This window comes from Culex pipiens, chromosome 3 (genome assembly GCF_016801865.2).
Source record: "Culex pipiens pallens isolate TS chromosome 3, TS_CPP_V2, whole genome shotgun sequence".
NCBI classification, from domain to species: Eukaryota; Metazoa; Arthropoda; class Insecta; order Diptera; family Culicidae; genus Culex; species Culex pipiens.
Window position 1 is genome coordinate 148,549,092 of NC_068939.1, and position 14,226 is coordinate 148,563,317.

The window sequence follows — 14,226 nt, forward strand, 5'->3', positions numbered from 1 at the left end:
GGTTGACTAAAGTATCGATTAAAATGTGGGGTTGATTAAGGGGGTGTTAACGAGCCGGCGAGATAAAGGGTCGGCGTTTGGAATGTAAATGAGAGATTTATGCAAGGTTCACAGGCCAAACTAGAACAACGGGAGCTTTTAATTTGGTGATTGGGTTCTATAACATCCCTGTTTGAAAAATGTCGCACGTCGTACAAGCTGTCGCGCGGTTTTGATTTTACCGTTTCGATATCGATTGGTCGAAAGGACGACAAACGTACGACAAACACTCGACCTGCCCGACATTGTTTTTTCCATCGATTTCCCTTCAATTCGACGTCACGATTTTCGTCGACGCAAACAGTTTGACAGTTCTCTTTAGCTGGTCTTGTTTGGACTTGATTGCAACCGAATCGAACCAGTTATTGTTGATGTTGGGCTTCGGAAGGATTTTGACCGGTTGATAGGTAAGTTGTGCTTCTTTTTCTGTCGGAAAGTTCCGGCCGGAGTGGGCAAGTGGCCAAATTATAGTTTCTTATGTTCCAGATATTCAGAATTCGGTCTTCGTGGCGGTGGAGGAGGAGGACGAGACGCATGAATCCGGCGGGCCAATTCTTCGTGGCGGAAGACGGGACCGGAAGGAACCGAGCTTATGGAGGATATGGTTCATTCCAAAGGAGGAGGAGGATGAAACACCGAGTGTCAAAAGTTCTACCCAAGGTAAGAGAAAAAGGGGTACAGAATAATCATCTCGTGGCGGTGTTTCTGATCCACCGGAAGTTTTTATCAATAGAACTGTTGCTTCAAGTCATTGAAATGATGGAAGAGGCGCATTTCAAAGTATCGGGAGTGAGCTTGGAAGACGGAAAGTATGAGGGCTAATATTGGGTGTTATGATTATTGGACTTCAGAATTGTATAATAAAAAACTCTAACATAAGTGCTCCGCCAGGAATATCTTGATGATGAGTTTCAAAATTTAAAAACTACCAACATCCTGGATAATATTTTACAGATTTTTTTTATATTTTTTTAACTGAAAGAAATAAAATTAATTTAAATAAAAAAGGTTGAAAACAAAGCAGATTACAAATAAAGTATTTTTTTAAAAGGTTTGCAGAAATATTTTTTTTAAATAAAAAATATTTATATTAAAATTATAATTAATTGAAAAAATACAGATTACGAAAAGGTAAAAGCAATATTTTTTTATTTCAAACACTTAGAAAAAAATAATTCTAAAATTCTAAAAAAAAAAATTGTAAAATTCTGAATTCGAAAATTCTAAAATTCTAAAATTCTAAAATTCTAAAATTCTAAAATTCAAAAATTTTAAAATTCTAAAATTCTAAAATTCTAAAATTCTAAAATTCTAAAATTCTAAAATTCTAAAATTCTAAAATTCTAAAATTCTAAAATTCTAAAATTCTAAAATTCTAAAATTCTAAAATTCTAAAATTCTAAAATTCTGAAATTCTAAAATTCTAAAATTCTAAAATTCTAAAATTCTAAAATTCTAAAATTCTAAAATTCTAAAATTCTAAAATTCTAAAATTCTAAAATTCTACAATTCTAAAATTGTAAAATTCTTAAATTTTAAAATTTTTAATTTTAGCATTTTTTAGAATTTTAGGATTTAAAAATATTTTTTTTAATTTCAGGATTTTAAAATTTTAGAATAAAAGATTTATAGAATTTAAGAATTTTAGTATTTCATAATTTTAAAGTTCTAAAACTCTAAATTCAAAAAAAAAATAATAATTTTGAAATACCTAGGTTCTACAATTTTTAATCTCTTAAATTTTTATATTGTATTACACTCAGCACCGGTGGTTGGTCACTTTTTCGTTTGTAAAATGGGTGTCAAACTAAAAAGTGACCCCTTTCGTTTGACAACAGTTGGTGTCAAACCATCGGGTTTTGAGTGTATTCGTATAATTCTTGATATTTGTAAATTTAAAAAATATCAAAGATTAAATTTCATTTTTAAATTGTTCAGCTATTTTGAATTTTTACGATAAATTTAAACATTCGAACATTTTAAAACTGTTTGAAGTCTTTCAAGTTCTTAGCTTCCTCAAAGCATGGACTTTGGGGTCTTCAGAAACACATGCACTTCAAATTAAAAAAAAATTAAAAATATTTAAACTGGTCCAGATTTCTCCATAAAACTTTGGAGAAAAACCATGCGTTGATGTTGATTTTTAATTTGAAATTTAAAATGTTAGAATTTTTTGTTGTCTTAAACTTTCTTTTATCTTTATTTTCTTAAAAATTTATAAGTTTTAATTAACTGCTTTTTTTAATTTTTTTTTTCAAAATTTCAAATTGAAAGTTAAATTTTTGAATATTCTACAATTACTTGTTTTATGAATTATCACAGATTGTTTGAGTATGATATCTGTCATGAGATTCCCTTTGTTTCAACAACAAAACCCTAGATATGATTTGGATATGATGATTCAGCCAAATTACATTATCTTTTTTCAGGTAACCAAAAATTTTCCAATCTGATCCTGCTAACAAACCAGCGTCTCCGTGTTGTCCCACGCATTTTGTTGAACGGAAGCTGTAACGACCGCAAAAACACCTGCTCCGGAAGTGGGTAAACCGACGTTGTCCCGTACTCCGGTGGCCATCAATCCATGGGACATAAACGGTGCCGCCGCACCCCGCCGTATCTGCGGCTTGTCGAGGAGCAATAGTCCATCTTGATCAAGATGCTGCCGAGCACGCTGGCGTCGGCTCGAAAAGATGGCTGGCAAATTCTGGACCCGGAAGACAACGCCAAAAACTTCCGGCCAAGATGCCGACGAGACGAGCTGAAAGACCAACCGGAAGACAACGTCAAAAACTACGTGAGGATCGCGACACACAAAAAATAAAATTAATGAATGTATTTTAAATCGAGTGAAAAAGTGCAATTTAAAGTAAAAATACATCTAAAAATAAATAAAAATAAAACAAACATCTATTTTTCACTGCAACATAATCTAAAAACCCGAAATGACATCACACGACAAAGGCACGACATCCTAAATAACAAAACCGTGCGACGTCAGTCGAATGTCATACGACAATGTCGTACAATTTCGATCATCGATCGCACGACAAATACGACATTTTGGTGCAAAAACGTATGACATTCGCGCGAAAGTCGCACGACATTGTCGTGCGACGTCGTACGATTGCACAGACGACTAACGACGGAAGTCTGACGGACTTTACAATCAGGGATGTAGATTTTGGTAGATTGGTTTTTCGTAAGTAGGTCGAATACCGATGCAAAAAGGGCTTTGTTGACCAATGGCTCTTACGTCTTTTTGAAAACTAATCCGAGATATGAAGCATGCAAAATTTCGCTTCGTTTGATACAGTCCAGAATCAATTATACGAAGGCCTCGGAAAAATTTCACTTCGGATAATCGAATCCAGAAAAAAAATTGTTTTCGCTTTCTTATTTTGATTGTCGAGCTTAAGTATGACCCCTAAACTACGCTAAAGTGATTAACATTTTTTAATCAAAGATGGCGGCCAATATGGCGGTGACGAAATATTGAAAAAGTGCATATTGCAGATTTTGAAAATTTGAGAATTTTCGAAAAAATACGGTAGTTTGTGAAATTGTAGAATTTTACAAAAAAAAAAAATCTAATAAATTGAAAAGGCATACGAAAGTTCAATTCGTTTGATACCCATATTGCATATTTTGAAATTTTTTAGTATTTAAAAAAAAAAACAGTAATTTGTGAAAATTTTACTGCCGTTCTACGCATAATTGTCCCATGTTCAAAAAAGTGCAACTGAGAAAAACGCGATTGAAATTTTTCGATCGATTTCTGTGTTTCTACGCATAATTGTCCCGTGGGTTCTTATTCGTCCTATGTGTCCCCAATCGCCCCAGTTAGCAGTTTATCACTCTTACTTATGATCCTCTTGCTATACAGTAAGTAAACAAGACTCATTGCTTCGTATAACTAATGATTCTATGAAAGAAAATACTTGGTGGGACAATTATGCGTAGAAGTGTAACGATGGGACAAACAGACTTGGTGTTGTTTTTGATGAGTTTCCGAACAAAGTACTAGATTTTATGGGTTTTTCGAAAAGTATACGACAAACTAAACTTAAAAATGTCAAAAGGTCAAAATCGTCAAAAAATGACATGGGACAATTATGCTTAGAACGGCAGTTTAGTATTTAAAAAAAAAACTCTAATAAAATGAAAAAAGCATACAAAATTTCACTTCGTTTGATACTCATATTGCATCATTGTTTGATTTAATATGCATAAAAAATGATCGCATTGGATTCTCATTCCATGGCGTTCTAGAGCAACGAAACTGCCCAAAATATGGGAATTGGGACTACAGTCTGGGATAGGGAATAGGGACAGTAGTTTTTAAAGCACTTAAAAGCTTGAAATTTTAAAACCGATGCACTATTTCTGTTTTTCTATCCGAAACCAATCAAAAACATCTAAATGTTGTAGAGTAAGAAGGCTGTCCCACATTGCCACATTTGTCCCGATTCCCCCAGATGACGGTATTTTTTACACAATTCGTTGCATTTGACTTTTAACTTTGTGATATCATCTTACTTCACTCGGAAACGGCTAAAATAATCAAGCGGCACCTACCTTATAGTAGACATCCGGAACGTACTGCTTATCGGACGACTCGCGTATGTATCCCAGCTCTGGCGCATCCTTGGTCGGAATCAGACAATTATCCCGTACCAAAGCCATACACTGCGCCGAAACGGCATATCCTTCCATGTGCACCTGCTTCTTATCGTCACCTAAAAGAGAGGGAAATTTAGGTTTTGCTTTCTTCCAGTACAGAAGCATTACTCACCAGTTACACAAACAGTTACAAACTTCGACCCAAACAGCCCCTTCGAGGCGTGCTTGCAGCGGTTGGGATACTTGTTCTGCAAGTGCCCCGCCAGAATGCACTCGTGAGCGGTCAGGAAGTGCGTTTTGATGCCACGCACGTGCTTCACCGTTCCGGCGGCGGCATTTTCCGCCAGCAGATCGGTGAAGATCCAGCCGACACGCTGCAAGCCCAACTGACGGGCCAGCTCTTCAATTTCCACGGCGTGTTCATCCTCCAGCAAGCGGATCGAATCGCGGTTGCTCTCCTGCGGGGGCTCGTAGATGGCGGCCACCCGGGCCCGGATTCCCAGCGGTACATCCGGATGTACCTCGTACGTACCAAACAGCATCCCGATGCGCTGATGGCCGGTGGTGCGCCAATAGTTCAGGAACCGCTCTACGATTCCGGTGTTTTCAAACATGACGTTGTCAACGTGACGGTACGTTTGCCTGTTGAGCGTGATTGCTGACGGCTGACACTTGGAGCAAATGCCCTTGGGCCACGGCGGGTGGTCACGGCAGCCCATTTTAATCTTGCAGTTGAGATCTTCCAGCGCAACGAACTTGCCGCGGTCAACGCCGGATGTGAGCTTCTTCAAGTACGAGTGGAACGAAAAGTGCTTGATCTTCTGTTCCTTTAGGTAAGCCTCGTCGTATGGTTCCAGAGGAGAGCAGTGTACACAGCACCCGTTTGAATTGTGGCGGCATCTGCAACATAAAAAATACTCATCACCGAACCTCCAAACCTTAACAAATCCCTTACAATTTCTCATCGCGCTTTCTCTGAATGCGTCCATCCTGCTTATACAACTCAATGTCAACCGGATCTTCCCCGTTGAGCAGCGCGGTGGCACCGCTGGTGCTCGGAGTAGGCTCGCGGCTGAACCCACCACCACCCGAAGTCGTCGCTCCCGAAGAGCTGCTAGTGGACGCGATTGATGCCACCGAGGAGCTGCGCTCCGGCGGCTGCTGCTTGGACGTGGACGGGCCGGCAACGCTGCGCAGGTAGATCATATCGCCATGCTTCAGGGCGCTGTCCTTGACCGACTGAGATCGGCTGGAAACGAGCTGAAAATTGAAATTTAAAATGTTATCGTGGAGTCATAAAACCTTGCCAGGGAACTCACCTCCTTGGTGCAATTTCTCTCCTTGTACAGGGCAAATCCATCGTCAGGGTAGCCGAACGTGGCCTGTACAGCATCGTACAGTTCGCGCAGGGTACCGGTGTCCGGGACTTCGACCCGCTTGGTGCCGTCTGCAGACTGGATTCGGAGCACCTGGAAATGAAGAAGATATTTGAGCAATTCGCTGCGAAATCGGCCGATTTCGTGCATTTTTATGTTTTGTATTTTTTTATTTGGCTCAAACTTGTTGTGGCCTTCACTATCAACAAAGATGCCATTTTGTGGCATTGGTTCATTCATACAAGGTTCCATACAATTTTACATTTCATACAGTTTGGTGTATTTGGCAAACTTATAGATGAGGACTATTGGTACACGGATTATTTAGCAGATTTTTTAATAAACTTTTTTAACAAAAAATAATCTCACAAAATCCATATTTTTTTATTTTTGAAATTGTTTGATTTGTTTTAGGGGACAAAAAACCGCTGCTTATGAACCATAGAAAATTTTTACTTGATATTTCAAAAACTTATGCTGCCCCTGATCGCATAAATGTCCCATATGCATTTTCATCGTTTTCGAGTTATTGATGCAGTTTTGTTCAAAATTGTGTGCTCTTTCAAAAGAGCCTATAACATCCAGTACTTTGTTCTAGAAATCAGGAGGAAATTCAGTTTTTTCGCGAAAACTTAACACGTAGCCTTATGTGTGGGACAAACTTGTTTTGCGTTTTTCTCAGCTTGCTGTTTTTGCATATGGGACATTTATGTGAACATGGGCAGTATGGGGCCCATCCTTAAACCACGTGGACACTTTAGGGGGGGGGGGGGGGGGGGTATGTCGATTGTACACGATCCGTACAAAATAGTTTTTTTGATATGGTCAATTGTTCAAGATGGTGGGGGGGGGGGGGGTGTCCACGTGGTTTATGGATGGTCCCAAGGTCCTATTTTCAATTTCTCAACCATGAAACACTCGTGAAATTTTCTGATCTCTTGGATTTTTTTTAAATTTTGGAATCAATTCTAACATTTCGAAAGGGCGTAATGTTGAATATTTGACGTTTTTCAAATGTTAGTCAACAATTTTATATAAATTATTCACAATTTATTTTGAAAATTGATTCCAGGAACCATCCACCCCCCACCCCCCCATCGTGGACAATTTCCATACAAAATAATTCTTTTTTGGCATGGAGCTTGGACAGCTGCAAAAACAAAAAAAAATGCAAAACTTCTTCCAAAATTATCTTTAAATTATTGGACCAATGGCTGCTAAGATATCGGCATTTGAAAATGATAAGTTTGCAACATTTCTTTTAAAGTTTTTGTCCAGCCCAAATATTAATGGAATAAAAAATTGTTGCCAAAAATACAAATATTTATTGAAAATTATTAATACCGAGATTATGACACTACTAGGCATTTTATAAATTTTGAATTTTAGAAAAAGAAACAGAAAAACGCATTAAACTGTGAGAATAACATATTTTTATAAATTCGTATTATGCAAGATTTTGATAGTAGCTAAACTGTAACATTTTTTTTATTAAAAATAAGTGCCGAAAAATAGGCCGATTTTGATGAAAAATGGTCTCAACGTGTCTAAAACAAAAGTAATTTTTTTTTTACTTTTGTTTTCGACACATTGAATGTTCAACATTTAATGTGTGACATTAATGTCAATGTTAAAGTTTATTCCCAGCCAAATTTAACACAACCACAATTCCAGAGTTTATTTTTTGAAAAGAACCAATAAACTATTGTAGAGGTGGGCAAAAAAAGAACGAGCCGCTCAAAGAGCCGGTTCATTAAAAAGAGCGAACGATCCGTGGCTCACAAAAAAAGAACCACGGTTCTTTTTTGAATTCCGGTCTTTTGACAGAACCGTTCCAAGATGGAATATTTTTTAAACTTGTTATGAATATAATTTATTTAAGTGTTAAATCTGTTTTTGAGAATTAAAAATACAATTTCAAATATTTCAGTGCTAATGAAAAATAATCCCAGCATTGTTCTTTGGTGTACTTTTTCAAGTATTTCAAGATAAAAGGCAGGTTAAAGGTTAAAGAAAGACTATTTCCCGAAATTTTCAGAGCTGAATCGTCTTATTTCAAATAGCAACTTTTTTATCAATATATATATTGAAAGGCTCTTAACCACTTAACCAAGCTCATATTTTCAGTTTCCTCTTATTGGAATTCCAAAAGTAAATGATTTTCGTTTCGTTTTCGTTTTCGTTTTACGGAGCAAGGTGGGGGACGCGGCCTCAAGTCAGTCCAAGTCCGGTTTCTTGTGGAAAAAAGGGTAGTGGCCGAACTAGTATTGCATACAAAATGAACACCACCGGAAGATATAGGGGATCGGGAGGGGGAAGGTGAAAGAAAATTAGTGTAGGTGTGAGTTGTAAGAACTTGGATGACTTGAGCAGTTACGTTAATCTAAGTTTAACACTGAATAAAGAAAATCTGAAATTATGATTCAAAGTAAAAAGGCCCGAAAGAAATTAAATTATGAGTTAATTAAATAAGAAAATGTAACTAATCAGAGATTTATACAAAGGAAACCTATAATGTATTACAAATTTAAAGGAAATTTAAAAAAAAAATACTGGAAAACAAAAGATGAAAACTAACTTGTCTAGGGAATATAAATCTTGAGGCCTTTTTACTGGGCCCGTCTTGTCACGTCCGTCAGTAGTCTTGTCGTACATTACAATTAGAAGCAGATCTGCCAATAAAATAGTACACTTTGACCAATTTAACTAATAATTTATGCCCAATTATTCATTTCAGGAAAACTAACTAACTTGAATCAACAACCTCAACTAAACTGTCTGAAAGTAACTTAAATCTCAAATCCCCGAAATTTTAATACAAAGGCAAACATTCCTTTACCTAGTATTTAAACATGACTTGCCGCTTCCAAAACCAATAAACATAAATGAACAGTTCATAATTTACAAGGTGAATACTCTTCGTTAAGAAGAATATTTCGTGCCTTCCATTTCATTAGGGCACAGAAGCTCTGCAAACAAGAGTGTATCCCTATCATACCTAATATAAACTGTCATTTGAGTGAAAGAGATGAACTCCTGTTCACAAAACTAATGTGTCCCTTTCAAATGTTAGGCTCCATTCGATCGTCAAAACTCCAGTAAATCCTCGATTCGCAACAATGGTCGATACAACCATAATCCGAGAACCGTTAGTTCAACAGATTAACGAATTTTGTCCGATATCATTCCATTATTGATTGATCGAGACTCTATGGATGTTTTGACAATTCCGAATGGTTAGTATATCACTTAAATTGAAATCAGAGATTCTGATAGCATCACTTAACTCGCCTAGAACTGTCGGCCTGGAATTATTAAACAATCTAAAGTTACAAAAAAAACTAGCTATTCTGAGTGCCTTGCAAAAAACTTATTTATTAAAATACCAGATCCTAACCTAACACCCACATTAAGATAAGAAAAAATCACGCTCCTGTTTTTGTGATTAATTAAATTATTTAATATAGTCGCACAATGCCTAGAAGAGCCCTCCTTACTGTTGTGCGTAAGCGTTGCTTTGCTTTATGAATTTCTACCTAAGCTAACTATGTATCAAAAAGATTTAAACCTGTTCCTACCAGATTTTACAAACAAGAATATTGAGATGCAAATAAAAAAATCAATATCTTGCAATTTTACATAGTATAATAGTTGTGATTTCTATCAACACAAGTATATAAATATAAAATAAATGTGTGATATATATCAACATCGGCAACCATCTTTGCAAATAGCCCTGAAACGACGGCAACGTGTGGCTCCATCTCCAGGGAATTCCAAAAGTAAATGATTTTGCATACAAAATGAACGAACATTTCATTTTACTGATCATACATTTAAGTATTACCCGAATACATATTTGAGTATTCAAATTGCTTAACTTGTAAATTATTGCCAAAAATCTACTAAATAGCATAGAGATTTTGGAAACATCTTCTCGTCTTTAGTTATTTTTTCTCAAATATTTTATATTATTCCTTTGTGAAATAGCTTTAAAAACCACATCATTTTTTTTTTTAAATGTCCTTTTTATCCATATTTTGAAAAAGAGCGAAAGAGCCGTTCAAAAGAGCGGCTCTTTTTAATGAGCGAACGATAATGAGCGGCTCCTAAAAAAGAGCAGTTTTGCCCACCTCTAAACTATTGTCTTTCATATTTTTATAGGACCTAATAAAAAAAAAAACTCTAGAATTGTATATCCACGGACGCTTATGAGATATAACACTCATGTGCTGGCAACACTGCCAAATGACGAAAAACAAAACACAGCCTTCTGATCTGACAGTTGTTATTTTCTATTTTGATTGAGGTTAGATCGATCCTGATCCCGCAAATCCCTCTTGAAAAGATAGTACAATCCACGGCCCCTTATTATTTAACATCACTCGTCATTAAAATCATATTCTAACCAAAACAGAATAGTACAACCCCCGGTTTCTGATTTGCCATCTCTGTCATTTGGCAGTGACATATCACTTTTCGGCACGTCATTCCCCTTTCCTAGCCACCAGTCTTCTCGATGCACTGCCAACCGGATTAAAACACTGTTAGTCGACGAACGGCTATACTTACAATTTTACTAGCTTTGGACATTTCTAGTCCTCTACCCGGAGGCTTCAAATCCGCAAATATCCCGGAGATCTGGTTCACAGTTCCTTGACCGCAGCTGATTTCCAAAAACTTACAACAAATCGCTCCTTATGTAAGTCAGCGCCCAAATAGTGCGTAAATCCAAGTCAGCAAATGAAGTCCGACGAGACGAGCCGCGCCGGATTACCGTAATCACTCGATTTAAGCCTGAAGTCACCGAAATTCAACTGCTTTTACGGGCTGCTGTGAGATTGCGAAAAAAAAATCACCAACAAAAGCGACCGAAACCGAAACGCAACTGACGTTTCTCTCTGGTGCACAGCGGCGGCGGCCGGACAGCAGCTGTCAGTCACGGCAAATCTACAAAGTGGCTGCGTGCTGACGAGTTTGTTTGCGAAGAAATGTGCGGTGCTGCCAGTTTGAGGAATTGGGTCCTAAAATGAAGCTTAGAATGCTGATATCATTGTTCACAGCGATAAAGCTTATTATTCTGAGTACAATGACCCTTTGTACGACCACAAAGAGTTTGAAATGGATTTTTAAATCAATTTTGAAATATTAACCTCGTGGTCCTTCTTGACAGAAAAGCTCCTACTTGACAGCTCGTTCCAAGGGGACCATAGTTAATCCATCGAAAAAATGTTGTCCTGTCAAAAAAAAATTGCGTTAAAATGAAAAAAAGTTATTAGAAATGGTTTTTAATCGTGTTTTTTACCGTTGTACATAAAAATTGACATAGGGCTTTAGTACTCAATTGGAAACAGTTTGGTTTGTTTCGACAAAATTCATTTCAGATCGAATTTCAGATTCAGATAGAGTTAGAAGGAGAATTATACGAGGTGACGAATGAATTTGTTTATCTTGGTACATTCGTTACGTGTGACAACGATTTGAGTTGCGAAGTAAAACGGCGTATGAAGCACCCGTTTCGAGTACAGATTGTCGAGTTTCCCTTGACAATCTGTAGATTCGAGTGGTAGAAATGACAGTTCTCCAATAAGGAATACATTGTAGAAAAAGCAAAAACTGCTCGAATGGAAGTGCTCCATTGGAGCTGCAAACAAGGCTTTCTATGGTCTCCGTAGTCAGCTGAAGTCCCTTAGCCTAAGAATGTCTACAATAATAACGCTGTACAGGACTTTGATACTCCCACGGCTCGTTACGGACAGGAAGCGTGGAGGTTGAAGGATGCCGACCAGAGAGGTCCTGTGGTCTTCAACCGGAGAATCCTGCGCTCTATCTTCGGTGGTAATCGCTGGCGTATGAATTTTGAGTTGTACCAAGACTACAAACACGCTGATATCGTTAAAGTCTGGCTGAAGTGGGCTGGACATTGGCTGGATATGTAGCCTGAATGGCGGACGAGCGGGCGGCTTAAACAATATTCAGCAGCGAACCTGGACGGGGACGTCGGCTGTGTTCAGTTGACGAAGACGCAAGAGCGGCCAACATTGTTGGCGACTGGAGACGAGCGGCCCATGATCGAGTATCCTGGAAATATTCAATTAGCTCAGCATTGTTTCGATAGATCTTTTGCTAAGTCCCCCTTGTGTCCATTTGGATCGTGGATTATTCATTTTCATTTCATTTGATGTACAAGTGATGAATGACCTCTCTACACTGAAATAAAAAAAAAGTACCAAATTCCTAAATTCTAGGAATTTTGGCTCCTTTACTTATTTAGTAAATGGGTTTTTTGGATTACTTAATAAGAAAAGGAGGCAAAATTCCTAGAATTTAGGAATTTGGTACTTTTTTTTATTTCAGTGTAGGTTAAAGTCACGTTAATAAAATAAACAACAACATTTGATGTACAGTCAAACCCCGATGGTTTGAAACAAACTGTTGCCAAACGAACGGGGACACTTTTTAGTTTGACACCCCTTTTACAAGGAGTTTACACACACTACCAAACGTTTGTTTTGATTGTGTGCGTGAGCGCCATGTAAAAAGTGACAGTTCGTCACTTATTAGTTTGACTTTGATCAACCAACGGGGTACAAACCAAAAAAGTGACCAACCACCAGGGGTTGAGTGTATTTCGTTTGCGGCCAAAATGGTGGTGATGAAATATTGACAAAATTAATTTTTGAATTTAATAGGCATTCGACCAATGGGGTTGCAGTACAGATTGTCTAGGGAAACAGATTGGCCAATGTTTCTGGACACCAAACGCCCTTTACGCTCAGCAAAACTGGCAGTGTTGCAAACGCAAAACATACGTTGCCAGTGCCTGTTTATTTTGCATTGGCCAGTCTGTTTCCCTAGACAGTCTGTAGGTTGCAGAACTTAAAATTTGATGTTCAAAGTCTGGAGCAACATTTGAAAAGGGCGCATAAGCATTTTGACAGCTTGAACTGATTTGCAAAATCCATGACAACAAGTTACTTTTTATCAAAACCCGCAGTGTTGAAAGGTAGCAGGAGACGCCAGCACTTTAACTCTTCGAGTTCTAATCTAATCTAATCTAATCTAACCCTAGCGCAGCCAGTCTTTCGAGGGCATCCTGGAAAATGCCTTAAGTTGATTAACGCCTAGCATCCTCTTGTAGAGGTGGGCAAAAAAAGAACGAGCCGCTCAAAGAGCCGGTTCATTAAAAAGAGCGAACGATCCGTGGCTCACAAAAAAAGAACCGCGGTTCTTTTTTGAATTCCGGTCTTTTGACAGAACCGTTCCAAGATGGAATATTTTTTAAACTTGTTATGAATATAATTAATTTAAGTGTTAAATCTGTTTTTGAGAATTAAAAATACAATTTCAAATATTTCAGTGCTAATGAAAAATAATCCCAGCATTGTTCTTTGGTGTACTTTTTCAAGTATTTCAAGATAAAAGGCAGGTTAAAGGTTAAAGAAAGGCTATTTCCCGAAATTTTCAGAGCTGAATCGTCTTATTTCAAATAGCAACTTTTTTATCAATATATATATTGAAAGGCTCTTAACCACTTAACCAAGCTCATATTTTCAGTTTCCTCTTATTGGAATTCCAAAAGTAAATGATTTTGCATACAAAATGAACGAACATTTCATTTTACTGATCATACATTTAAGTATTACCCGAATACATATTTGAGTATTCAAATTGCTTAACTTGTAAATTATTGCCAAAAATCTACTAAATAGCATAGAGATTTTGGAAACATCTTCTCGTCTTTAGTTATTTTTTCTCAAATATTTTATATTATTCCTTTGTGAAATAGCTTTAAAAACCACATCATTTTTTTTTTAAATGTCCTTTTTATCCATATTTTGAAAAAGAGCGAAAGAGCCGTTCAAAAGAGCGGCTCTTTTTAATGAGCGAACGATAATGAGCGGCTCCTAAAAAAGAGCAGTTTTGCCCACCTCTATCCTCTTGTCATTATTAACAATTGCAGTGCCCCAATGCAATTAATTGCTTTGAAACATCACAAACGTTAAAGCGGCCAGGCCAACTGTGTAAAGTTAACCGCAAAGATGATTCGTTGAAATGGATTGAGTATGAGCACGAATGTTCAAACAACAATACAATTCTGAATCTACAGGGGAGGAAGAAACGTGGGGATCCCCCGCTCACGTTCCTGTTTGTTTAAGCAATAAATCGTTGGGAGCCACCATGCTAA

The 14,226-nt window shown here is 37.3% G+C and overlaps 1 protein-coding gene and 1 long non-coding RNA gene across 2 annotated transcripts in view; one reads left to right on the plus strand and one right to left on the minus strand.

The window, feature by feature from the left end:
* LOC120432201 (nuclear protein localization protein 4 homolog) overlaps positions 1–10,930 on the minus strand; it is a 56,022-nt gene extending 45,092 nt beyond the window's left edge. Inside the window, exons 1-5 of the mRNA XM_039597358.2 lie at positions 10,611–10,930; positions 5,982–6,131; positions 5,618–5,922; positions 4,835–5,562; positions 4,618–4,778 (exon numbers count right to left, since the gene is read on the minus strand). Coding sequence (XP_039453292.1) covers positions 4,618–4,778; positions 4,835–5,562; positions 5,618–5,922; positions 5,982–6,131; positions 10,611–10,631 — 1,365 coding nt within the window. The 5' untranslated portion in view covers positions 10,632–10,930. The remainder of the gene's footprint in view (positions 1–4,617; positions 4,779–4,834; positions 5,563–5,617; positions 5,923–5,981; positions 6,132–10,610) is intronic.
* On the plus strand, positions 166–2,753 carry LOC128093658 (uncharacterized). Its single transcript, XR_008212670.1, has 3 exons — positions 166–446; positions 526–699; positions 2,469–2,753. It is a non-coding gene; the product is annotated as an uncharacterized LOC128093658 (long non-coding RNA).
* Positions 10,931–14,226: the final 3,296 nt, after the last annotated feature.